At 38.6% G+C, this 25115-nt stretch overlaps 2 protein-coding genes across 2 annotated transcripts; one reads left to right on the forward strand and one right to left on the reverse strand.

Annotated features, from left to right (window-relative positions):
- Positions 1 to 2190: 2190 nt before the first annotated feature.
- oxt (oxytocin) lies at positions 2191 to 4031 on the reverse strand. Its single transcript, XM_026255435.1, has 4 exons — positions 3966 to 4031; positions 3766 to 3891; positions 3486 to 3687; positions 2191 to 2528 (listed from the first exon to the last, which is right to left on the reverse strand). The coding sequence occupies exons 2-4, from the start codon at positions 3886 to 3888 to the stop codon at positions 2389 to 2391; spliced, it is 465 nt and encodes a 154-aa protein (XP_026111220.1). The 5' UTR covers positions 3889 to 3891; positions 3966 to 4031; the 3' UTR covers positions 2191 to 2388.
- Positions 4032 to 7189: 3158 nt separating this feature from the next.
- On the forward strand, positions 7190 to 24972 carry dqx1 (DEAQ box RNA-dependent ATPase 1). Its single transcript, XM_026255441.1, has 12 exons — positions 7190 to 7473; positions 9456 to 9809; positions 12479 to 12672; positions 12751 to 13132; positions 16548 to 16829; positions 16903 to 17002; positions 18666 to 18824; positions 19873 to 20064; positions 20152 to 20277; positions 20350 to 20540; positions 20845 to 21035; positions 22330 to 24972. Exons 2-12 carry the CDS (start codon positions 9513 to 9515, stop codon positions 22508 to 22510), a joined length of 2295 nt encoding a protein of 764 aa, XP_026111226.1. The 5' UTR covers positions 7190 to 7473; positions 9456 to 9512; the 3' UTR covers positions 22511 to 24972.
- The last annotated feature ends 143 nt before the right edge of the window (positions 24973 to 25115 follow it).

The raw sequence follows: 25115 nt of genomic DNA on the forward strand, positions 1-25115 counted from the left end.
CTTTACTATCTCTTCACTCTAATAATTATTGAAGTGTCTTCAGACCCAGCTGTATAGTTGAATTATCAACTGAATGGAGAACATGCATTATTAATGCCTTTGCTGCTGCCATTCTAGAAGTCCTGCATCGATTGAGTCCTCTATAGAAACAAATGAATTGAAACCATAAGCAGTGCACAGAGGAAGGCTGAACTGCACATTAATACTGTGTTTAACTGAGTTTTGTGAATGAGTTGTCTACTACTCTTTCAGAGAAATGCACCAGGCATTTAATTGAATATATAATACATACAGTATCTCATTAAATCAGTGCTTTTCAACTCCCGCCCTTCGGACCCCCTGCCATGCACATTATGGTGATTAGATTGGTTATCTCCTGCCCAAGTGTTTAGGCCTGAATAAATAAACTCCACTGACCATAACCTTAAAGGAAACGGCACAGTTTTTCCATATTCCACTATGTTCTTCCCTCAACTTAGATGAGTTGATACGTACCTCTCCTGTCTCAGTGCGTGCATTTAATCATTGTAGGACGCGGTGACAGTATGCTAGCGTTTACCTTAGCAGCATGCATTCCTCAGGATCCAAACAGTGATGATATTACTGCACCGAGGTCAAAGTGCTGCGAAGTGCTATTCCGTCATACATTATAGTCATCATTTTTATCCGCTTAGGAAATCGCCACTGTTTATTTTGTTTCACCATACTTGTGTGAAAACGGTGGCGTTTTCCTTTAAGCAGTCTACACATTTGCATCATGGTGGTCTTGCGATGCTTCACCTGACCTGCAGAGGTCAGCAGGGAGTCAACATTTAGCTCTTTTTGATTTGCAGGTGCCTCCTAGCACATCCGGTTCGTTTCCACATTTGTCTTGTGTTGTTTTCATGTTGTTGTTGTTTTTTCACCATCTTTAAATAGTTGTCAACAGCCCAACTGTGAGTGTTGCCGTTCTCCAATGTGCAGTTCCAGACACATGCACAGTTAATGATTATGGATGTGAAAAATGTGCATGAGACTACAAAATTTGGGCAGCAGATGATGGCATGGTGGTGTGTGTAATCATGCCAGGTGCCACGAGAGGCATTGCACTCCCAGATCTGATTCGTGCCCCCTCAATTTAATTTTTGAATTCATGTCATGGCCTTACCCTCCACTGGGACCAAAAGATGTGGCTCTGACGTGTGTTTATAAATATCTGCAAATAGATGTAGTTCTTTAACTATTAATTTTTAGTTCTTAATCTGTTTTTCTTGCATGTTTTTGATGACTCAAAAAAAAGGCACGTTCTAATGCTGCTTTCAAGTTTCAAAAACCAGTTGAACGAAAGTGTAATTTTCGGATAAAGCAAAACCGAACATTGGAAATGGAAAACAAAAGCATGCATTGCGCTCTATAGGGATCATTCAAACCACGCTCGTGACTAGAGGGCTGCATTGAGATTGGGTTCCCGAACAGGTGGTTTTACTCCTGCGGGCGGCTGGGTGGTCAAGACTAAATACTTTCGTTTTGCTTTTTAATAAAAATCAAGTAGTGCACGCTACAATTCTAAACTGAAGAGTCTGCTCTGCATCATACAGCCAAGTTTGCCGTTTCTGTGTGACAGGCCCAATGGCCATATTCCAGATATCAAAACTCATTTATGTAATTCCCATAAAATATTTTACAGTCACTGTTATGCATATTGATCTTAAACACAGCTCAAAGGCTTCCGACCAGTGGACATCCTTCACAAAACTTAAAATCTTAGAATGCAAACTATTTCAGAAGAATAATTCGATTGAAATGGAATTTTGACACAAAAATCTCAGCGGTGGGAAACACACGTTGCTGGAGCGGGATTAAGAAAGCAGCCCCGGGCAGTAGACATGAGTGATACAAAGCGTCCAAAAGCATTTTATCTCTGACTCTTGGATGTGTTGTCATTAACTAATCTTGTCTTAACAGAGATAACCAGCGGGATGTTAAAGGGGAAGGTCTGCAAAACATTTTACAGGATAAACTGAATAGAGAAGTGCCATACATTTACTTGTTTCTACCAACACTTGAATTTGGTGGTGATGGTGCGTGAAAATTCATTGGACAAAATGCTGGAGCGTTTTTTTTTTTTTTTCAATGTGTGACAATCTGTATACCTGTAAGCCCTCTTTTTCCTGTGTCTAGTGCAGCGTGATGAAATGCACTTAAACAGAGGAATTCTTTCTGAGTTTAATAGCTGCACAAACGTACAGTCAAACTATCATCAATACAGCACTAGTAATATCCACTTCTATCTATTAGCCATACAAATACCGAGCGGCTATTCAAAGTTGGTTTACAAAAATTCTGTGATGAGTCGTTGTGGTTGGTGGGCGGCTGCTCCTGAGATGACGTCACTCTTCTGTGAGCATGTCATTGGTGGAGTCTGACGGGATGGGCGTGGCTTGACAGGTGCAGCAGCTTCAGCAGAAGATCTTGGCTACTGGCAGGTTGAGTGGTGGCTGGACCGTCAGCTTCTCCATCCGCACACGACTGATCCATACTGCAGCCCTCTGATTTACATACAAGATAATCAATTATATTAAGCTGAATAGACATCAGGACAAGCAGAGTACAACAGTTGGGCTCCATAAGTTAACATCCCATTTATTTTCTCTCTCTCTCATCATGTTTTTTTTTTTTGTCTTAACACATAAATCAAATCATAAACTCCACTGAGTGATTATTACAACTTGTGAAATCTCTTGTTTTTTTTTTTCGTTCAAACTTACATTTACGCCCACCACAGTTTTCATAAAGGTTTTCTTTTTTATCACCTCTAATGCAAATTAGCATCTCATCACAATCAATAATTTTGTGATTTATTTGCATGATAATAATTTGATTAGCCATAATTTCAAATCTACATTTCATCTCAAAAGTTATACTTAAGTGAAACACTTGAGTGAAACGTTTGCTCAGTTAAAGTTACAAGTATGAAACCCAAAACTATTTTAGTGACAGTAAAACAGAAGTACAAATTAAAATTGTACTTAAGTATTAAAAACTAAGAAGTGACATATCAAAATAAAAATAAGAGAAGAGATTTTTGTTTAATCATTTTGAATAATCTCAATGTTTAAATTGCACCAAATATTATGTCAGACAAAGACAGGTTTTGGGAAGGAAAAGCACCTTAGCTTTCTCAATATTCTTCTTTAGATTTTAATATCACAGAAATGTCCTTTATAAAAATAATATACTTGATGCTCAGAAACAAACATTATTGGTCCTTGCACATCATGCATTCATATTTCAGCTTCCATTTTCATAACTGATGTGCTTGAGATGGAAGAAAACAATCTGTAAAAATGTAATCAATACTTTTCAAGTTTTAAAAAAATTGTAATCAAGACAAAAACTCTGTTTAAATTTCACTTGAATAAAATACAAATCCCCCAAAATAATACTTTAGTAGAGTAATCAGGTATTTTACACGTCTGTCTGTAGTGTAAATGGGTAAAACTAACCTGAGTCACAGCAGACCCCAGGAGCAGCGCAGCGTCCTTCATAACCGCATGCTTTTCCAGACACTTCACATGGAGAAGGAAGAAAATCTTCCTCCAGACAGCGGAGCGTTTCTGGAGAGCCAACCAAGCAGCCGATACCTTCACCACAGCAGATACTGGGACCAAAACACTGACCATGATCACCGGGACCACATGACAAACACTGCAGAGAATAAGGAAATTAAAGCTCAATGTTCAATTTCAAGTCAAGAAGTTATCAATACTGAATGAATGAATGCACCTGTCGAGATGGCCAATCCTGTACGGATCGTTTGCCACCGATGGGGCAGTTAGAGATGTAACAGGCTGAGCAAATGGACAGCAGACACAGCAGACAGACCACTGAGAGTAAACCTCCAGACATACTCTGTGCCAAAGACACAATTATAATACAACAAACTCTAAATATAACAATACTTTAAGTAAAGATGCAGTACTTACTTTACCAAGGCTGAAATTCAGAGCTAGTAAAGCGATTTAGCTTTTAAGCAGCAATGTTCATTTTAACACTGCAAGGAGACACTTTTATATCGCTTTGCTGCGTGATATTATCACATTATTACCTGTTAGCTACAATCAAGGAGTCTTAACCATCTAAATGATAATGATGTGACCTGATTAGGTCAGTGAACTGGTCATTATATTGTCCAGTAACAGGGATGTGCGTCATTAACGGCCCGTGATCTGGCATAATATCAGCAGACAGGTGAATGGCAGTCATTAATTAACACATGACTGTTCTGTAGAGCTTTCAGAGATTTCACTCTTAAAAAATAAAGTTTCTGAAACTGAGGTTTTCACAGCAATGCCATAAAATAAGCACTTTGAGTTCCCAAACAACCTTTCAGTGAAGTTCTTAAAAATAAAATAAAAAATTTTCTTATTGTGAGCAACATTTTAGTAATCTAAAGAACGCTTTTTCACTAAATAACCTTTTGTGGAAAGGTTCCATGGATGTTAAAGGTTGTTCATGGAACCATTAATTCCAATAAAGAACCTTTTTTAAAGAGTGAAGTTCTTTGACTTCATGCATTGGTGGTAATAGAACAGCATAAACCACACTTCTTAATGTGAAAACATTAAAAGTGAGCAAAAATGTTGGCCATTGCTGAGTTTCAGTTATATTGAGCGTAATGTTAAAATATGGTGATTAGATTTACCCCTAAACAATTACTCTTGCTGTGCTTTTAAGTTGAATGAAACCACTCCTTTTCAAGACACACATGCTTTGGATCTTTTAACTGATGATATTTGTTAGAATCCACCATCAAAGCTTGTAATGTCTCAGATCGGATACAGGTGTTCCCCATGGCTCTGTGTTCTGCCCTCTGCTGTTCATGTAAAAACCCCTTGACTATGTCACCAGGCATCTGAACAACCATGTTATCAAAATGACTGATGAATGTTGAGTTCAGGAAGACTTCTGTGACACATTCATCCCTGCATGTTAAGCCCGTGACAACCATGTGTTCTGCAATGTATATGTTAGAAGAGGAGAAATGACAGTATATATTAAATGAGGAGAGAACTGACAATAAATCATCTGCCATGGTCTTATATTCATGACATGTTCTGATGTGTTCAGATGTAACTCGTGGCAGAGTAATGAGATGCTTGTCTCAAAGGAATAAATTAGTGCTTAAGTGATTAGTCTGTAGAGTCACATGCTAATAACAGAATTGTCACATTTAACACGTCCTTTCTGCTTTTTATTCATTCAACTCTGATTAGCCTTTACTAGGTCACATATCCCATTGATTTAATCTAATTATATAATTATTACCCTGGGTCAACATAGGCAGCCGCTGATGGGAAGTCACACACTAAATCAGTTGCATAGTTACTGGTTCATCTGAACCTAGGAAATATTGCAGCTGAACATAGTTTGGACACAATGGGAACTTTCTGGTGTGATAAAATGTTTCATATTATTACACCAGGCATTTTTTGCTAATGCTAATGAGATTGATCTCCAACAGGATTTGTCTTTCTTGTGGACACAGTAACAAGCTTAACTGTTCACAAACACATATTTATTTAAGTAGTACAATCAGTTCTAATACCAAAAAAAGTACTTAATACTGTCTAAATTCAATAATGCGTTGTAGTGATAATGCGTTGTAGTGATAATGTTAAATATTCGAAAGCACAGCGAAACTATTACATTTCAAAAATTTCACTTTTTCTCATGGACATTTTTTTTTTCCCCTTTTGCACTTATGCAATCAGCTGCAATCTGCTGTAGATGAGACTGATCACTCTAGATCTACATGAAAAGGACAACGTCAACAATCTGCCTGGAAGTTTCAAATATACAGTAGGCCTACCTAAGACCTTGATTATCTGGTTCAGGTGTGTTTTATTAGGGTTGGAGCTAACTCTGTAGGACACCGGCCCTCCAGGACTGAGTTTGGTGACCCCTGATATTAGACACATGGTGTATTTACAGTAGCTATCAGCAGTATATACTTCAACCGAACAGTGAAATGAATCAAATGAAATTAGTTAATTGCATTCAAATAATAATGAAAGTTAATTGGACTTCAAAAAACTCCAAATTTTGTTGTAGTTAGGTGAACTTACAATGATTGCCTTTTCTAGTTCCCAGCATGCTATGCATCAGAAAACAAGGAAAATAGATGTAAAAAATTAAGTGTTATTTTGTGTGATTTTACGCAAGATTAACTTAGAGGGACATAAGTAAGGTTAGTACTTAAATGTTGTGTTATATTATAATTTACAAAGGTTTATGTTATTGGTTTTGTAGTGTTACCGTTGTGGTGAAGAGTAGAGCCTGTGGTTAGGTTTAAGATGGACAACAAAAGAATACATTTGAGTGTATTTCCGACATAGTTGAAAAATAAGAGAAAATTTTCAGTGATTTACTAATTATAAGTTGAGAAATATCAATATTTATAAGTTAACAAACATTTAGATAATTTAAGGGAACTGGAAATGTGATTTTCTTATCTTATGTAAACTTAAAACATTTAAAACCATCACCTAAACGTTTTTGTGTAATGTGTTACAAAAAAATTTTTTTCAGTTCTTTGAACTTATTAGGGTTTACAGTGTACATATACGAAAAATGTGATAATAGAAAATAAACTAATTAATGAATAGGCTGTAATAAGAAATTAGGCTATATACAGTATGTATATATAATTTTTTTTATTTGTTTATGAATAAAATATTTAAACAAAACAAGAAAACTGAGGATATATATCCCTTAAACCCAAATTCTGTCCATTCTGTTTGAAGTAGCATAGAGATCAGTGGAAGTAATCAGTATTTTTGATCAGTTTGGTGACGCTAGTGGTGCAGAAATGACATAACTCACTAAAGTTAGATTTGTTTTTATGTTTCTATATTACTCTTACGGTATAAATCATATATTGACCTAAAGCTATATTGTGTTTTTACTGATTTATTTACGAATGCACATTCATTAATTTGTCACTTGTCGGTCTCCACCCTTCTCTTCTTTATCATCTGGTTCAGGTTTCAGCTCCACCTGCCCGGTGAGCGCGAGGCTGTGTCTCGACGCCTCTTACGTTCCCTGTCTAGTACACACAATGGAGTGAAGCGTCAAAGGCGCGTGCAGTAATGCCGTGCTGTCTATGTAGGCGGGAGCGGGATATTAAGCTGCGGCCCGTGAGGTGAGTCGCGGCGAGCTTCATCATGGCGGCGGAGTTTCGCTCTCTGGCGATGAAATACCGTCAACAGTCATGAATGAGCTCAAAATATTGCACTAAAACGGTTTTTTAAAGCAGTTCGCTTTTAAGCTCATTATTCTCTGAAGGACGTTATTAGTATATATCGTGTCATCGTGAGTCTTGATGGATGTACGTTAACGCGGTGGGTGACTCTCCACGTTATTGCTCTCATTTCCAGCCTTTGGTTTCTCATCGGGTTGGTTTGACGGATCTGAGGTGATAATGTGTTTCAGGTAAATGTCGTTTTCTTCTCGTTCTCGGTGGGTTTCCGCTGTTTTCGTCTCTATTCTCGTGTTTACTCGTCGTGTTGTCGTCTGATCTATTGACAGTCAGCTGATACTCGGTCATTATGCAGATTTAAAGGAAACGCGTTTAAAAACATTGCATATAAAACATTACACAATTACAGTACATTTCATTAAATATAAGAACACTGTTACAACATGGTATATAGACCACTCCTAGTGTTATATCACAGTGATTACCATGATTGTTTACGAATCAAAAACATACATTCCGTCTGCTTTCATATTCAGTACAAATAAAATCGTATTCAGGGTGTGTTGATGTTTGTGTTAATATTATACAGTACTGATATTTTTAGTTTTAGTGATGGATTTTTCCCTGTTGTTTGTGTTCTTTTGTTGTTGTTAAGCTTTAATCTGACCTCAATATCACTGGCACCCTGCATTCATATTCTCAAACACAAGCCAGCCTTACACACATGCATTTATTTACAAAATATTCAGGATTTTATGAAGAAATATCGGCCGTGTTTTGGCACAAGGGCACAGCCATGTGTAGCATTTCAGGGTTTACAATTAAAAAAATTTTTGCTACTTGAAAATAAGCTTTAAGAGAAATAAAATACATATAAAAGACTACACTTATATATTAAAACTTTTTATTATTTTTAAACTTTATTTTTAAAATAAATTTTTTCTTTGCTGTAATAACTTGGCGTAGGCCTACTAGAATATATATATATATATATATATATATATATATATATATATATATATATATATATATATATATAGACATGGAAAAAGGCTAATAAAAATGTCAAAAACACCCAACAAAAATGCCAAAACTTCAGCTAAAACTAAAAACAATTATAATTTAATTCTAAATATGAATAAAAACTGTTCAGGAACCTCGTGAATCTCTCTCTCCTTCACTTTAGCCAGTGCTGCCTGTGTTTTGTTTGTGGCGTGTCACCTGATCAGTCCCTCCCAAACACTTTTCAGAGTAACCAAATGCATCAGTGTTTAAACATCACAGGTAATGCTGACGAGTCTCTTTCGTTGCCTGTGTTCTCTTCTATCTTACGTTGTAGCATTTTATCATAATTTAATTTACATTATCATTCTACTGCATGTCTTATCAGACACCGTCTGACTAACACAACTCAGGAGACGCTCGCATGTTGAGCAAGTGGCGGTTATAATAGTCTGAAGAGTGTGATGGTGACACATTTACGCAACATTGAGGGGAAACAGGATAGTGTTGTGCATTGTAGTGTTTTACACGTAATGCAGTGAAGGCTGTAAGTTGCAGTGCATTTGCTGAAAGCATGTGCTGGATTCCTGACGTGTAGAATTCCTGAGAGCTTCAGCGGCTGTTCTTCATTGGCTTCATTTGCAAGAAAGAGTAGTTCAGCTGTTCCTTAGTCTTCAGAAATGGTGTGGAAACTTGTTTCCATCAGAACATAGAACATAAACAGGCAATTGTGACCTTTATCTCTCAATTAAAAAAAAAAGGGGGAGGAAAAAAGTCTGAATTGTGAGACAAGCTCAAAATTGTCAGGAAAAAAACAGAATTGCAAGAAGAAAAAAAAACGTATTTTTTGTTTTTGTGAGACAGAAGCTCAGAATTGTGAGAAAAGGCTCAGTTGTGGTGGAAAGCTCAGAAATATGAAGGAAGAAAAAAATAGAATTGTGAGATATAAACTCAGACTTGCAAGGAAAAAACCCTTTGAATTGAACAAATTAGTTGCTTAGAACAAAACATTACTGTTTTACCCAACTTTATGTCATTAATGAATAGCTAGCATCATTAGCATTATTATTATTATTATTATTATTATTATTGTAATGAATGAACTGTTTTATATTAATTGGCATGTATGATCAATATTATTATTCCCCAAATCTGAAATATTTGACTACATGCATGATATCAAATGAAACTCTTGTTGATTTCTTCTGTGCAGGTAGTTTTCCTTTGCGGCGTTCCTCAGGGCTCTGTTAGTGGCCCGACTGCATTCAGCATGTCTTCCACGGCCGTCCCCAAACCTTCACCTACGCTCTCAGTCCTGGACAATCTCTCCATATCGTCTCTGATGTCTGGAGACCTGGAGGAGGATGGCGAGAGAGCAGACGAGGATCTGGGCGATCTGGAAGTGAACCCCTACGATGGGCTCCCATATTCCTCTCGCTACTATAGTCTTCTGGAGGAGCGGAAGCAGCTTCCCGTGTGGAGTCTGAAGCTCAGTCTGCTGGAGCACATGGAGTCGCACAGCATGATCGTCCTGAGTGCAGAAGGAGGAACGGGGAAAAGCACGCAGGTCTTTATGTATATCACATACACTCACTGCTTCATGCTCCTGATCTGTTGATAGTTCCCGGGTGTCACAGCATGTCCAGTTTCTCAAAACTGTAATGTGAAACTCAAAACGCATTTGCAATGACCTCTAAATATGATAGTTAGAGTATTTTACTTCAAAGCTACGTTACTGAAGTCATTATTATCTAATTGCGTTGTTGATGAAGATACACCTATCCAGGCCAACTATTAATGAACCTACAATTAGTCAGTAAAAAGACCAGCTCTATGAATGGCGTCTGTGTCATGCTGTTGAACACCACTGAAAAATAACTCGTCCCTCGGTCTGTAAGAGCAAAGAAATTGCCGTAATTAAGCGATAAAGCATTTGAGGCCCGTAGTACCGGCTAAAGGTTGTTGTTAGGCACAACACAGCAGCGCAGTGACAGTTTTATTACTGTTATAGCTCAGTTACTACATTATAAAATATGAAGGATCATGTGACACTGAAGACACGAGTAATGGCAGCTAAAAATTAAGTTTGCATCACAGAAATACATTTATTTTAAAGGTCCCATATTGTCAGAGTTTAAATTTTCTGGCTGTTTTCACAATAACTGGGGTCTAATGGCTATTCAACTACCATATACATGTAAAAACAGTCAGTCCACAGTAAAATGCACACAGCCTTGTTACAGTAGCTGTGAACTGTCAGAACTACACAGTCACCTCCTTCAGTCACTACCCCGAGCACCGCCCCCTGTCCCACGCTCCCTTTTGTCAAACCCCCAGACAACATTGCGTTCGTGCCATTGCGGAGCATTGAGCAACAACAGCCATGAAACATGTCAAAAAGGTCAACTTTAACCACGAAACCAGATCAGCCAACCTGTAACGTTACACTCTCGACCTGACAGGATTGTTACTGAGGTGGATCACATCTGATGTGTATAGTAAAGACAAACTCATCCTGTCTATCTAGCACGTCATTTTTAAGATGTTTATGCATTTCAATTTCAGCAGGCAACTATTTTTACAGATTTAACAGTATTGTTCCAGCCACAATAAATCACAAGTGTATATACAGTTACAAATGATTATATATAAATCGTCAGTTTGTTGTTTTACAAACATGCACAGATATTTTTTCATACACAGCATCGTGAGATGCAAGAAACATATGGCAATAAATCTGTAGACTCGTCCATAACAACAAAAGTCAATGCTTTATTGAACCTTTTCAAAAAGTGTGCGCTGCAAACACAAGTATTTTTGATGAACGTGTCTGTCCAGTCCACTCATTTATCGCATTTAACCATAGCTGTCATCGGTTTGTTTATCTGCCAGTTGCAGCAGATATGTGATGAAATTTCTATTTTCAGGCTGTAATACGTTGATTCTGGCACCCAGCATCACAACAAGATGATATTTTAAGCTCCTTACGTAGCTGAATCTCCGCTGGTTTGAGTGGGCCGCCCCCAGTTTCCCATTTGTTTTGCTGCCTCCAGCTAGAGCTGTGACATCGACTGACTCTAGTCATCTGTGGTTGACCTGACCGTGCGTCACTCAGAAAACCACAGGCCAATCAGAAGTGAGGCTCATGAATATTAATTAGACAGGCTAAAATCGATCTGTTCTAAGCAGTCCTCCTTTTTGCTAATTATACCGCAAGTATATATATTCTTAAGGACATCAAAACCTAAAATAAAACTCCATAGAAAGTGTACAATATAGGACCTTTAAAATGTATTACAATAGAAAACAGTTTTTTTAAATTGTAATGATAATTCACAACAATATTGCTTTCATTGCAATTACAGCTCAACTAATACATTTGAGCTTTTTGTAGGAAAGAATTGGGAAGCTATTCAACACAAATACAGGCTGCATGTTTCTGTTTGTAAAGCCTCTAGTATGGTTGACCTGCAGGGTTCATTGTCATTGCTTACTGTCAGCATGATGTGGTCTTCTGTAGTGATGGACAGTGTGTCATAGATGCTGTCAGAAGAGCTTGCCGTGTATTACACCCAGAACATTCCTTTAGGATCAGAACTGGAATCCAGAAGGCTGCAGGCTCAATTCCTGCAAAAGATCAATTGAGTTCAATTCTGTTCTATGCTATTCCATTCCATTCTGTCTTGTCCCATCCCATTCCCTTTATTTCTGTTCCGTTCCATTCCATTATTCCGTTTCAATTCCATTGTATTCTGTTCTATTCTATATTGACATTTATTCTGTTCTATTCTTTTACGTTGTAATCTATTCCTTTTTGTAGTGTCTTTAAAATTGTATTTCTATTCTGTAATTTTTCCATTGTTTTATTCTGTTATGTTCTGTTATTCATTCCATTTTTTTTCCATTTGATTTCATTCATTTTATTCTATTTCAGTCCATTCTCTTCTGTTCTATTTTATTCAGTTCAGTTTTTTATTCTCTTCTGTTCAATTCCAATCTGTTCTTTAATCTATTCTTTTTTTATTCTGTTCCATTCCATTGTATTTGTCTTGCAGTGTCTTGAACTTATGAGCTTATGCAGTCTTAATTCATCTGCATCTCTATTCTATTCTATTCTATTCTATTCTATTCTATTCTATTCTATTCTATTCTATTCCAGTTTGTCCTATTCTGCTCTGCTCTGCTCTGATCTCTGACATGTCTCTCTCTCTGCTCTGTTGATGTGTGTGTGTGTAGGTTCCTCAGTGGTGTGTGGAGTTCGCTCTGTCTCATGAGTTCTCTCAGGGTCTGGTGTGCTGTTGTCAGCCGTACGCGGCGGCCGCCTGCAGTCTGGCGCTCCGAGTGGCTGATGAGATGGACTTGAGTCTGGGGTTGGAGGTGGGCTACAGGGTCCCACACGAGGACGGCTGCACGCCGGACACCATACTGCGGTACGAGGCCACACTCACTACTCTCAGGCCCTGCTCCTGCACACTTTTAATGCTGTAGTAACGTTCTCCTCTCTGCAGGTTTGTCACAGACTCTCTCCTTCTGGAGGAAATGATGTCAGACCCTCTGCTGCGGCAGTACGGGGTCCTGGTCATTGATGAGGCCCAGGAGCGCACAGTTGCGACGGATGTGCTGCTGGGGCTGCTGTGTGATGTGTGCCGCCAGCGCGCTGAGCTCAGGGTGGTGGTGCTCACCGCGCCTGCAGTCGCTCAGACCTTCGCCAGCTTCCTGGGAGAGAGCGTTCCTCACCTCAGCGTTCCTATGCAAACCAACACCGCTGAAATACTGTACCGGGAGCTGCCGGCAGGACGTGACCTGGCCACAGCTTCCTGTCACATGATCCTGGACCTACACCGCAGGGGAGAGGAGGGAGACATACTGGTGTTCCTCCCTAGTGTGCAGGTATGAGTCTCATTTCACACTCGAGTCACGCCAGTAAGAGGATCTGATCCTTTATCTGCGGAGAGTCCTGCTTCTTATTGGGATTATTCACACACTTCACAACAATGAACTAACTCGGCCTCAGGATATGCAAAATAATTTTTGAAAGATGTTGCATGGAACTTAAAGATGATATTCAACAAAAGAGAAAAGCTAGATTTATGAAGTCAAGATCCAAAAAGGACTAAGAAGTTGTGAATGCAATGAGAAGTGTTTTGTAGGGTTAACACAACCTATATTTCAAAGAACATAAACAGAGTTTTGTTTCATATTTACAGTATATATTTTGGGTAACACTTTTTTTTAAAGGTGTCCTTGTTGCACAGGGGTTGCACCGTCTAATCAATTAGTCGACTAGTCGACTTCATTGGTCTGCCATGACGCTTTAAGCTTGACGTCGACTAGTCGCCGGTCCTATAGAGGGCGCAACATGATAAATCTTTAAAGGACTTCCACATTTATGCTCCATTTCTAAACAGTTAAAATAACAAATGTATACATACTATGAAAGCGCTCCACATGCATGTGTAATTATGTTACTGGATGCTTGAAATTGAACGGGAGAACGCACATTCTAAACAGCTTATTGTACAGTAAGTTAATTGGTGTTCTAATTTAATGCGCTGCTGCACTGTAACACACACACATACAGACAGCAGTGTAAAAAAATATGGACGTAGTGTCCGTGACGTCACCCATAGACTCCTCAATAGCGGTTTTGAAGCTCAAAGTGTGCAGAGCGGGCCGTCGCCATCTTGGCAGCGCATCACCATGCGACTCTCCCGGATAATCGAAAAAGGGCAAAAAGGCGGGAGCTGATTGCTGAAGCCACGCCCACCTAGTGCGACGGCATTGTCAGCAGCAGCAATCCACCTGTCACTCAAGTGGCCACGCCCCTTAATTATGCAGAACTTTAAGGCTTAATATAATTTAAACGGATGAGTTTTAAACAAATTCACCCCCCTCACAGTTGTCATGAAGGGCAAAATTAGCAATATAGACCAAAATCATTTTTTGAACCAGGCTGTAAACATGTTTTTTTCTGCTGTAAAGTTGGGCATTTTAACATGGGGAGTCTATGGGACTGACTCTTTTTTGCAGCCAGCCTCAAGCGGCCAGTTGATGAATTACTGTTTTTGTCACTTCCTTCTTGGCTTCACGAGAGAGAGAGCGAGGTTGCCGCTCGCTCGTACATCACGCGCACATCGCTCACGCACAGAATCATTCAACGCGGATATGTACTGTCAACTGTCAACTCTGTACTCTGATTTCTCAGTAATATAGCTTAGAAACTGAAAAGTTTTATAATTTATTTCTTAATAACTAAATCCCACAGCTTCACTAGTAGAGAGACGCTGCCATGTAGAAATAATTCACACACACACAATCGCTCTCACTAATGCATTCATATAGATGTAATCTTTACTGTGCTACTTTATCTGTATCTGATTTAGAACGAGCAGGAATCTGTGAGAAATAAAACAACCCAAAGGCAAAAGAACTGATAAATGAGCTGTTATAGGAGCAGTGGCCATGTACACAGCGCTGTTTCATATGCCATAGCTGTGCACAAGGTTTTTTTTAATTTTTATGTTTATTAATGATGTCGTCAGCGACTAGTCGACTTCGACTTGACTTTCATCACATAAAAGTCGACTTCAAAAAAATCACTAGTCGTTCCCTACACGTTACATGCACTTACTTTTAATATAACAATTAATTATGCGTTATTACATGCAAGTAACCCTAACCAAATAGGAAGTACATTTAGTTACTTAATATTACTCCGTACTTAAATGCATTATTAACTAAAGTAAAGTGTAACCTATATTTTACAGACTGTTCAGTACATCTTTTAGTTCATTTTGTCTGTACAATAATTAATTTCTTGACACTGACATATCAAATCTACAAACACACATACAAAGGAAATCTTTATTTGTGGAAAGTAGCTGACTAGTGTGTTGTTTCCCTGCACAGATCTCTTTAGTGTAAACACACACACACACACACACACAGCCTCCCCTTTTGTCAACAGCGTCACACCCTCATTCAGTCCTTTTGAGCAAATGGACTTCATTCTGCTGGAGAAACAGTTTCTTGTGTGTCTCTGAGAGGTATCTCAGGTAAAACACCCCTGTGCTGTTCACTTTTAAACAACTTGTTTAATCTGGAGAACTGTTGAAAACCGAATTTTACATCCTAATGCAAAATGTACTTTTACATTACAAGTTTGAAAAATTTCAGTGGACAAGTGTTTGCTTTCAGGTTCTCATATTTGAGAGATAAAGTGTGCATATTTACTTAAAGCTGCAGCCTGTGACTTTTGGTTCTCTAGCAGTTAATAAACAGATCTGCGTGTGTCTCGCGGAAGAACATTGTAGCCGGAGCTACTTCTCTCTGTTTATGTCTGTGACGAATCACGCAGGTACTGGGCTCCTCCGCAGCGGTACCCACCCAAACCTGTCTAAAATGGTCAGAATATAAACACTTATATGTGTACCGTAGTGATTCAGGACAAACCAATAACACGGTTTGAAAATGGGTTTAAGGTGTACTTGCTTATTATATACATTTTGTACATTTTAAACGCACAAAAGTTACGGACTGAAGCTTTTAATATTATTTAAATAGAAAATCCTGTAATTAATCAGCTCTGTTGCTGTGAGTTTCTTTTTATGGTAGTTTTATTTACCATTTAGTATTTGTTAAAAAAATAATAAAAATTGTGTGTGTGTGTGTGTGTGTGTGTGTGTGTGTGTGTGTGTGTGATATTGGTCATTTTAGTAATTTCTCTCTTTTTTTCCCATTGTTTTAGTTTTTAGTTATTTTAGTACTTCAGCTTAATCTAAAAAGAAAATGTGAAATGTTGCCTTGTTAACTCGCTGAAACAAGTAAGTTTAAGGTTATTTATATTTTATTTGGCTTCAGTTAGTTTTTTATTTTGACTAATTAAGTAATAAATATTTATGATTGTGTCGAGTGGGGCGGGGCCGAGAGATGTGGGAATGAGCGAGGCCGGTGGAGTGATTGGGAAATCAGTGACACCTGCGCCCCACCGCCGGTCTCGAGTCCCACAGAGGAGATGGAAGGATATAAAACTGGAGCGACGAGAGAGGACCAGGCCTGGGTCTTATTTTATGTTTTGGTTTTTATTTGAGCGCACCAGTCGTCCGTGAGGGGCTGGTGCGCTGTTTTGTGTTTATTTTGGATTATTAAAATGTCGTTTGATTGTCCGCCGGTTCCCGCCTCCTTCTTCCGGATGAATATGGAGATTTTATTATTACAATGATATTACTGTACATGTTTATTTCAGTGAATCAACAGAAAGCCCTGGCTGTGTGTTGATCAGGATGTGTGGTGTGTGTTCTGTCAGGAGATTCAGGAGTGTCGCACGGCGCTGGAGAAGGAGTGTGTGTCTCTCAGCGCTCATCTGCTGTCTCTGCGCGTGATCGATCTGCACGCCGGCATCGGAACATCATCGCAGCAGCTGTACAGCTCCGAGAGTGCTGAGGACAAGCAGCAGGACGAGCTGCCGGACACTGCAGAGTCTCCAGCCCAGAGACGCAGGGTCATCCTCACCGACGTCTTAGGAGAGGCTTCATTCTCTCTCAACAACATCCGATACGTCATCGACGGCGGCATCCAGCTGAAGACCGTGAGTCTGAGCTCAGCGTTCGTGTTCGTTCTGTTGTGTGAGGCTCAGTGTTCATCCTGCTGTTCCTCCACAGATCTACAACCCACAGATCCGAGCGGATTCACAGCTTCAGCAGCCCATCAGCAAACAGCAGGCTGACACACGCGCCCGCAGGGTCAACAGCACGCTGTCCGGTAGGTAAAGAGGATAATCCATGATGATAATGGACCTTAAATCAGACTGCTGAAATTCTGAATGCACTCACAATGAGTGAAACTGAAGCTTTCATAAAGTGGGAGGAGTCTGGTGGACTACTTTTATGATACTTTGTCGTTAACAAGTCCTGTACACTTTTATTGTATGGAAAAGATGAACGAAATGAATGTTGGGTTACAGTTTATTTTAAGGTGTCCTTGTTAAGATGTAATTATACATAAAAGTACGGAGTAAGATGAATTAACTACATGTACTTACTATACGATTAGGGTTAGGATTTGGGTTTGATTTGGGGTTACTTGCATTGTAATTATGCATAATTAATTGTTATTATAACAAGGACACCTTAAAAAATAAAGTGTTACTTAAATAAATAAACGTAAATTTGTTTTGCATTCATGCTTTTAGCTTGCATTGCATTCAGTGTTTACATGTGATCAGTTCTGGGTTATTATAGTCTACTAAAACTATCAAAAAGAAAATGTTACATCAGAACTCGATGTACACAAATATTTAAATCTAAAACTGAAATAAAAATGAATAAAGCTAATTGAAAATCTAGAGAACTAAAATGACCATGAAAACAAAATCTAAAAATAAAATCGAATTTAAAATATTAAAGTCCCCGGGAAATCAATTTTTTTTATTTTTACTTTTAGTATGAATATTTTGGACTTGTGGTTATCTAAAAGCTAGTGTGCTCTAAATCAATGACAAAATTAACATTAAGAGCACTCAACTCTTACAAGTCTCTCACTTCTGCCAATATAGATCAGCGATTTGATGATATCACCCAGCACTGATTTTTATAAATAGACACTGAAGCTGTGCCTGAAATTGGTCACACATTCATAATTTAGTATGTTTTCTGTGTGGTCAGTGTCACTTAGTGCACTAAATAGGGGATCGAGAACAATTTAGAGAGTGTAAATCTACTTTCTGTTGGGTTGAAGTCTGGTTTCACTTTGTAATGTGAACCATCACCGTGCACACACACTCTACACCCCAGAGCAGATTACATGTGGCACAGACCATTATACGTATTCTCCACAGAATGCTTTCTAGTGATATATGAGATTAGGAGGAGATCCTGTTCGACAGACATGGCATTACAAACAGCCCTGACGAGTAGAAGAGATAACATCAAATTCACTTTTTAAACTACACATCCTCAGTATAATTTTTGGCCCTGTTTACCCCTTTATATTAAGATGTGTTTTGGTTGTTCGGATCACAAGTAGACGAAGGAGACCCTTTGAGAAACAAGGGGAAACAGGTCCTATGATCACTCTTTCAATTTTTCCGAGCTCAGTGGCTCTGGCCCAAGCTGTGATAGAAATGATATGACACCGATATTTAAAAATGGGGCAGGACTGCTTGATATCATCGCCCTGTCTTTCTGTTGCAGTTGAAATGACCTCAGCACATTGAAAAACACTGCTTGTTTCAAGGCACTCCTGTGGACCTTAAACAAAAATCGTAATAATACAAAAAAAAGACTGATCAGTTCATGCAATCCCTGGGAATCAAAGCCATGATCTTTGCATTGCTCTGTGTTTTGAAGACAGTCTGTAAATGTTGTGATGGTAGCATGAATGCGGTCATGTTGTGATGGTAGTGTGTGCTTTCTGTCCACCGCAGGCGTGTGTTTTCGGCTGTACTCTCAGGTGATGTATGAGGATGAGATGCCAGCGTCTCGCTGTCCGGCGGTGACCGAAGCAAACCTCAGTCATCTGGTGCTGCTCCTCAAGCGGCTGGACATTGCAGACATGGGCCAGTGCAAGTTCCTGGACCGGCCAGGTCAGTTCAGCCTGTCGAGCTTGAAAAACACGCCACTTCAGCTGAAAGCACACTTCAAGAATGAAGCTTGTCGTTTTTTAAATTAGCTTTTATTTTTAGATTTGTATTTCAGTTTAAGTTTTAGCAATTTTGTAATGTGCTCTTGTCACTTTTTATTAGCTTTTGTGTGTGTGTGTGTGTGTGTGTATTGCGATTTTTTTTTTTTTAGATTTCAGTTTTAGTTTTAGTAATTTTAGTACTTTTTAATGATATTTTATTGCATTAGAAAATTTCTAATATTCATTGTTAAAGTTTTTAAAGTTGACACACAATATTTGTATTGTATTTGATTTTTTTTCACCTTTTATTGCAGTTAATGAAAAACAATTTTTAATAGTTTTATGTTAGTTGTTTCTGTGTGAGCGTTTGTTCCAGGGCTGTAGCTTAATTTGGAGGGTGGTGCTATATACTATTATAGTGTGTGTCTATATATATATATAATTTGTATATTTTGAGTTTATTTTCATTTTAAATTTCATTTTAGGTTTTAGGCATTTTTTCTTTTGTACTTTTTATTTTTTATATATATATATATATATATATATATATATATATATATATATATATATATATATATATATATATATATATATATATATATATCCATTTGTTTATTTTTTAAATTCATTTTAGCATTAGTAATTTTACTACTTAAATTTATTTTATTTTAGTTAACTGCCAAGACAACATTTCACATTTTCATTCTTATTGTTTTTTATTTTTAAGTTTATTACAGCTTATCTCAGTTAATGAAAAATATTTGACTAGCTTTATTTTAAGGATCTTGTAGTTGTGTAGCGTGCGCACAAACATCTTCAGTTTTATGGTGTGTGCCTGGCTTTAGATGAACTGACAGATCGAAGTTCTCACATCAGAGGCTTTTATTACATCAGACATGAGCAGAAAAATCCTATTGTACCATGATTTCTGTAAACTGCCCTAAACCAGCCGGTCGGATTAGAGCGTGTGATTTTAAGAAGCTCGTGTGTGTGTGTGTGTGTGTGTGCAGCCCCGGAGGCTCTGATGCAGGCGCTGGAGGATCTGGATTATCTGGCGGCTCTCGATGACGATGGGAATCTGTCCGAGGTGGGAATCATCATGTCTGAGCTTCCTCTGGAGCCGCCGCTAGCCAAAGCTTTGATCGCATCCTGCGAGTTTGACTGCGTGAACGAGCTGCTGACCATCGCTGCCATGCTGACCGGTACGGCACTTGCATACGCATCAGTGTCTGTTATCAGTCATTTACATACACACACAGCTTCAGTTAGTGTGTGTGTTTGACTTGCAGCTCCACCATGCTTCACAACGCCATCAGCTAATAAAGTGGAGGCGGCAGCGACGCACAGACGACCCCTGCTGCATTCAGACGGGGATCACATGACCCTCATCAACGTCTATAATGCGTATCTGCAGCGTGAGTGACCGCATCATACTGAAGCATCTCATGTCTATCATTAGAAATACTGATGTGTGTGTGTGTCCTCAGATAATGAAGACGAGGTCTGGTGCAGGACAAACTTCTTGAATGCCTCTGCTCTACGATTGGCTGTAGTGATCAGGGCGGAGCTACTGGAGGTGATGCAGCGAATCGAGTTGCCCGTCTCTCCTCCTGCTTTCGGTTGTCAGGACAACAGCACCAATATAAAGAGAGCTTTGATATCAGGCTTCTTCCTGAAGGTACACACACACTATAAACTTAACCACAGAGCTCTAGAATGCTGCATTCTGATTGGCTCACATACCTTGTTAACTGGTGCTGGAGAGACACTGACTTCAATGACACTCAAACTATCTTCCTCCTCCTTTTTAAATTCCCATAATATATTATATTTGCATTGCTATGAATATCATTCATCATTCTGAATGGTTGAAGTTGAGGTCCTGATAGAGCCTGTAGGGTTTATTCTGCCGTCATGACTGGACATGATGTGTTTTAACTGAATCGGAGCAGTCATTGGTTTCCTGTGTGTCTGATCATCAGGTTGCACATGATGTTGATGGCTCAGGGAACTATCTGCTGCTCACGCACCGGCACGTGGCTCATCTTCACCCGTTCTCATCGTACCACTGCCGCCGACCGCAGCCCAGTCCGCCCAGCTGGGTGCTTTACCACGACTTCACCATCTCTCACGACAACTGCATCTGCATTATATCTGAGATTCACCCACAAATGTGAGTATCGATCTCCAGTCAAACCCCTACTGAAACTTCAGTCTTGTTGCTGGTAGTTTACTCATCCTCAGGCCATCCATCATCAGTAGGACAGTAAAGAGGATTTTTGGCTGAAACCATGATCTTTGGTGATGTAAAAAGTGCAAGTGAATGGCTACCATCAGTTTAAGAGTCAAAAAAAGCATATCAGGCACCACAATTAATACCCGTGGCTCCTGATGATATATTGAGGTCTTATGAAGCAAAATGATCAGTCTATGCAAGAAACTCAACATTATTTATCAGTCAGTCCCTCCAGAAAAACGCGATTATGCGATCGCCTGATTTAATGCATAATCATCCAAAAGCTGCATATTTATGCGGGGGTCGCATTTTTTTCAAATACGCCGCACTTTTGCTGCACTTTTGCCGCACTTTTGCAGATTTCAGGAAGCAAAATATGTGGGGGTCTACAGTTGTAAGATTGCACTTTTTTGTTACATAATAGTACCAAAACCTTACAGTTGTGAGTATATTAGTAGTATGTAAAATAATTTACGTTGCAGTAAGATATTGCACTTTGCAATTCCTGTAAAACAAAGTTTTTTTTTGTTTTTTTTTTACAGAAGCTGTTGAATATTCCTTTTGTAAAGCTAAGGAATGTGTTTGACTCAATGTTTTGTAAGTTTGAGCCATGTGTTAATTAAGGTCTGAAATAAAATAGAACGAGAACTTAAATATTATGTGATTTAGTATGCTTGCTTATCATAGGAAGTCATAAGAAATGGCTCTTTACAGTAAGGCAGTAGCCTAGTGAGAATAGGGTGTTGGGGGGGGGGGCACCTTTTTTTCTCTTTTTCATCAAACCGCAGTTTTTGCAAGTTCCCGCAATTTCATCGCATAAAATTGCAAAAAATATCCCGCATATTCCATCGCATTTTTTAAGAAAACCTGCCGCAAAATCAAGGATTTTTGCCCGCAACAATCACAACAAAAATCTGCGGTTTTCTGGAGGGACTGATCAGTCCGCTTCATAAGACCTCAATATTATCATCAGAAGCCACGAGTATTAATTCTGTGATACTTGGTATGCTTTTTTGACTCAAACTACCGGTAGCCATTGACTTGCATTTTATGAATCACCAAGGACCATTGTTTCAGCTAAATATCTGTTCTACTGTTATACTGATCTCAGGGGGAGTAAATTAGTTGTGTATATATAATTTTTTGGGTGAACTATCTCTTTAAAGCCTTGTTGTTGTTGTTTTTAGTTGAAGGAAGTTTAGTTAGCAGTGATGTTGTGTGTGTGTTGTAGGTTGGTGGAGCTGGCGCCTCAGTACTATCTAGGGAACCTTCCAGCCAGTGAAGGCAGAGATCTGCTGATGGGCCTCAGACAGAGTTTATTTCCTCCAGATGAGCAGGACACAAACCCTCAGGACCAAAGCCATGAAGAAGTGGGCAGTCAGGACAGCGCAGAGACATGCAGCGTACAGTAGCTGAAACGCTCCCTGCACACAAACTCAAACCAGCAGCGGCGGTGTGCAGTAAACACCTCCAGACGATCGCTCTTCAGCAGCCTCAATCAGTCTCGCGTGAGATCTCATCAGGCCCAGATTTACTATTTCTGTAACTGACTTGCTAGGAAATATATATATTTATATATTTTTAAAAGTAAATGAAGACTTCTTTCTGGATGAAGTAAGGTAACGGAGTCCAGCAAACGCAATCTCAGCCTCCTGCAGCCGATCAGATGAAGCTCAAATCATGTCCACTCACATGAGGAAGACTCTAGTCACATCAGTAATAAATAGTAGTCTGTCTTTGGACAATGTCTCTTGTAGAATAAATGAGTCACGGCTGTCTGTCAGCAGCATGGAAGCTTACGTCTGCCATGAAATAAAATATCTAGTTGTGAAAAATAAAGAATTGTCACAATTGCAAAATACATGAATTCTTAAACTCTCACAATTGCAAAATATAAACTTTGCAATTCTTTAAAAAAAAGTGAGATATTGAGATTTATAAAATGGATAGTTCCGGTGCTTGATTCTGATTGGCTGAGCCACGGTGGAAGCTGTTGGAAATTACTCTACAAACACACACCTTTGTTTACGTTTGTGTGTTGCTTGGCAACCACTTTGTTGCAACCACAACTTTTCCCTAGGTACTACATTGTTTGGTGGAAGGATACTGTTTTTATTAATATCATTACACTTTATTTGCTGTTTTATTTTGTGAAACCTTACTACATGTATGGAATAACCATTTTCTTAATACAATAATGCCCCTGGAGCCGTGGTTTACAGTGTAACTGTTTCACATCGTGCCTAACAAACACCCCTTAGCTATTATAAAATCACTGTAAACCACGGTTTCTTGGGTCAGAATTGCTGGATGTAAACTCATAATTCTGGATAGTGAATAAAAATAAGAATCGCGAGATCTGAATACCAGAATTTAGAGAAAATAAATTGTTGTGAGATGCAAACGTGCAATCAGTCATTGATGGAAATAAGCTTCCATAGACTAGAGCATTTCTACACAGTATCAGCAGAAACATTTACTTTCGCATGATCCAGCAACTGAATCACCATGTGATTGTGTTAGCTCACACTAACACCGCATCCTGTAAAGACAGAGCGGCATCAAAACATGACATTTAACATTCTCGTCCAGAAGCTCTTTTATTTTATATTTGTGTTGTGCTCTTATAAACAATTGCATTTCTTCTTGTTTCATTTTGCCATCTGCGCGGATAGTCGGCAGTTCTCATTCACAGCTGTTATTTTCTGTTTTGTGTATTTGTATTCATGCAGACTTTCTCCTCCTTTAAATTGTCACTCAATAACTGACATCCTCACTACGACATGCACTACACATTATCGGCTTCAGCTCGTTCACACAGACGATGTTACTAGAGTCTGGGTTAATTGTTTACAATGAAGGTTTTTCCAGCATTGAAGCACAACAGTTTGAGCTTAAGAGTCTTGAAGCCGGTTCAAACTTAGAACCTTAACTGGACTCTTATTATTCTCCACACCAGCACACGATAACGCTGTTTATTCTAACACCGTGTCTACACCGGATGTGAATTTATTATAATCAGTGATGCTGTCTACACTGGATGCGGCGCGTCGTGACAAATCCCAGTCAGAAAACTGCTGCTGCTTTCTATTTATGACGTATTGACAAAAATTTCAAATGATTTTCAACCGGTCTCTTTGTCGCGTCCAGTGTGGACAGATTTTAGCTGCGTTGCGTTCGGTACACGGTGTTAGCGCGACTGCAGTTCTAAGAACAAATGTTCTTCCAATAATTCTAATCAAATGTTTGTTCAAAGTTAGCAGGCCTGTAATCATATTCTCAAAACGTTAATAATAAACATTATTTATACAGGGTTCACAGAACTTTTTTTTTTTTTTCATTAAACGCTGTCGTCAAACGTTTTTTAAAATTTTATTGTTTTAGAAAGCAATCAAAAGCACCGATTATGTTTGCAAAATGATAAAATGTAATGTTCATATAACAATTCAAAAAATACTAGATTTTGAACATTCAGAAATAACATTATCATAACTAAATGTTATCAAAACGTTCTTAGATTTTTGTTAGCAGGGTTTGAGTCATTTAATTGATGTTCTGGACTTTCCAACACTTTATCTTTGACAAACAAACTTTCATCATAGTTCTTGATTCATATTCTGTGACACTGAGCGTGAGTGGAGCTGATGTCTCGTCGTTGATCAACACTGTGGATGTTCAGGGTTCAGTTTGTGTGAATCCTCTGATTGTGTTTTGTGGTTTTAGAGCTCGTCTGTTTTCTCCTTGTAGTTTGTTTTTGTACTTTTCTAAATGCAACATCTCTCTCTCTTTTGTGTGTCAACTCTTGAGTGTACAAATGTGATTTTAATACAGTGGAAAATTTTAACACTAATTAAAAGTTGTGGAGGTTTTGATTCACAGTGTCTGTTGAATTTATGCAGATCTGCTGATACCTGAACATTGGGAATGAATAGAGGAACATATGCAATGACATATTACTGGGACATGGTTTACCTGGCTTATATGACCAAATGAAAAACTTTATTCAAGCCTTCAAAA

Source organism: Carassius auratus, chromosome 5 (assembly GCF_003368295.1).
Source record: "Carassius auratus strain Wakin chromosome 5, ASM336829v1, whole genome shotgun sequence".
Lineage (NCBI taxonomy): Eukaryota > Metazoa > Chordata > Actinopteri > Cypriniformes > Cyprinidae > Carassius > Carassius auratus.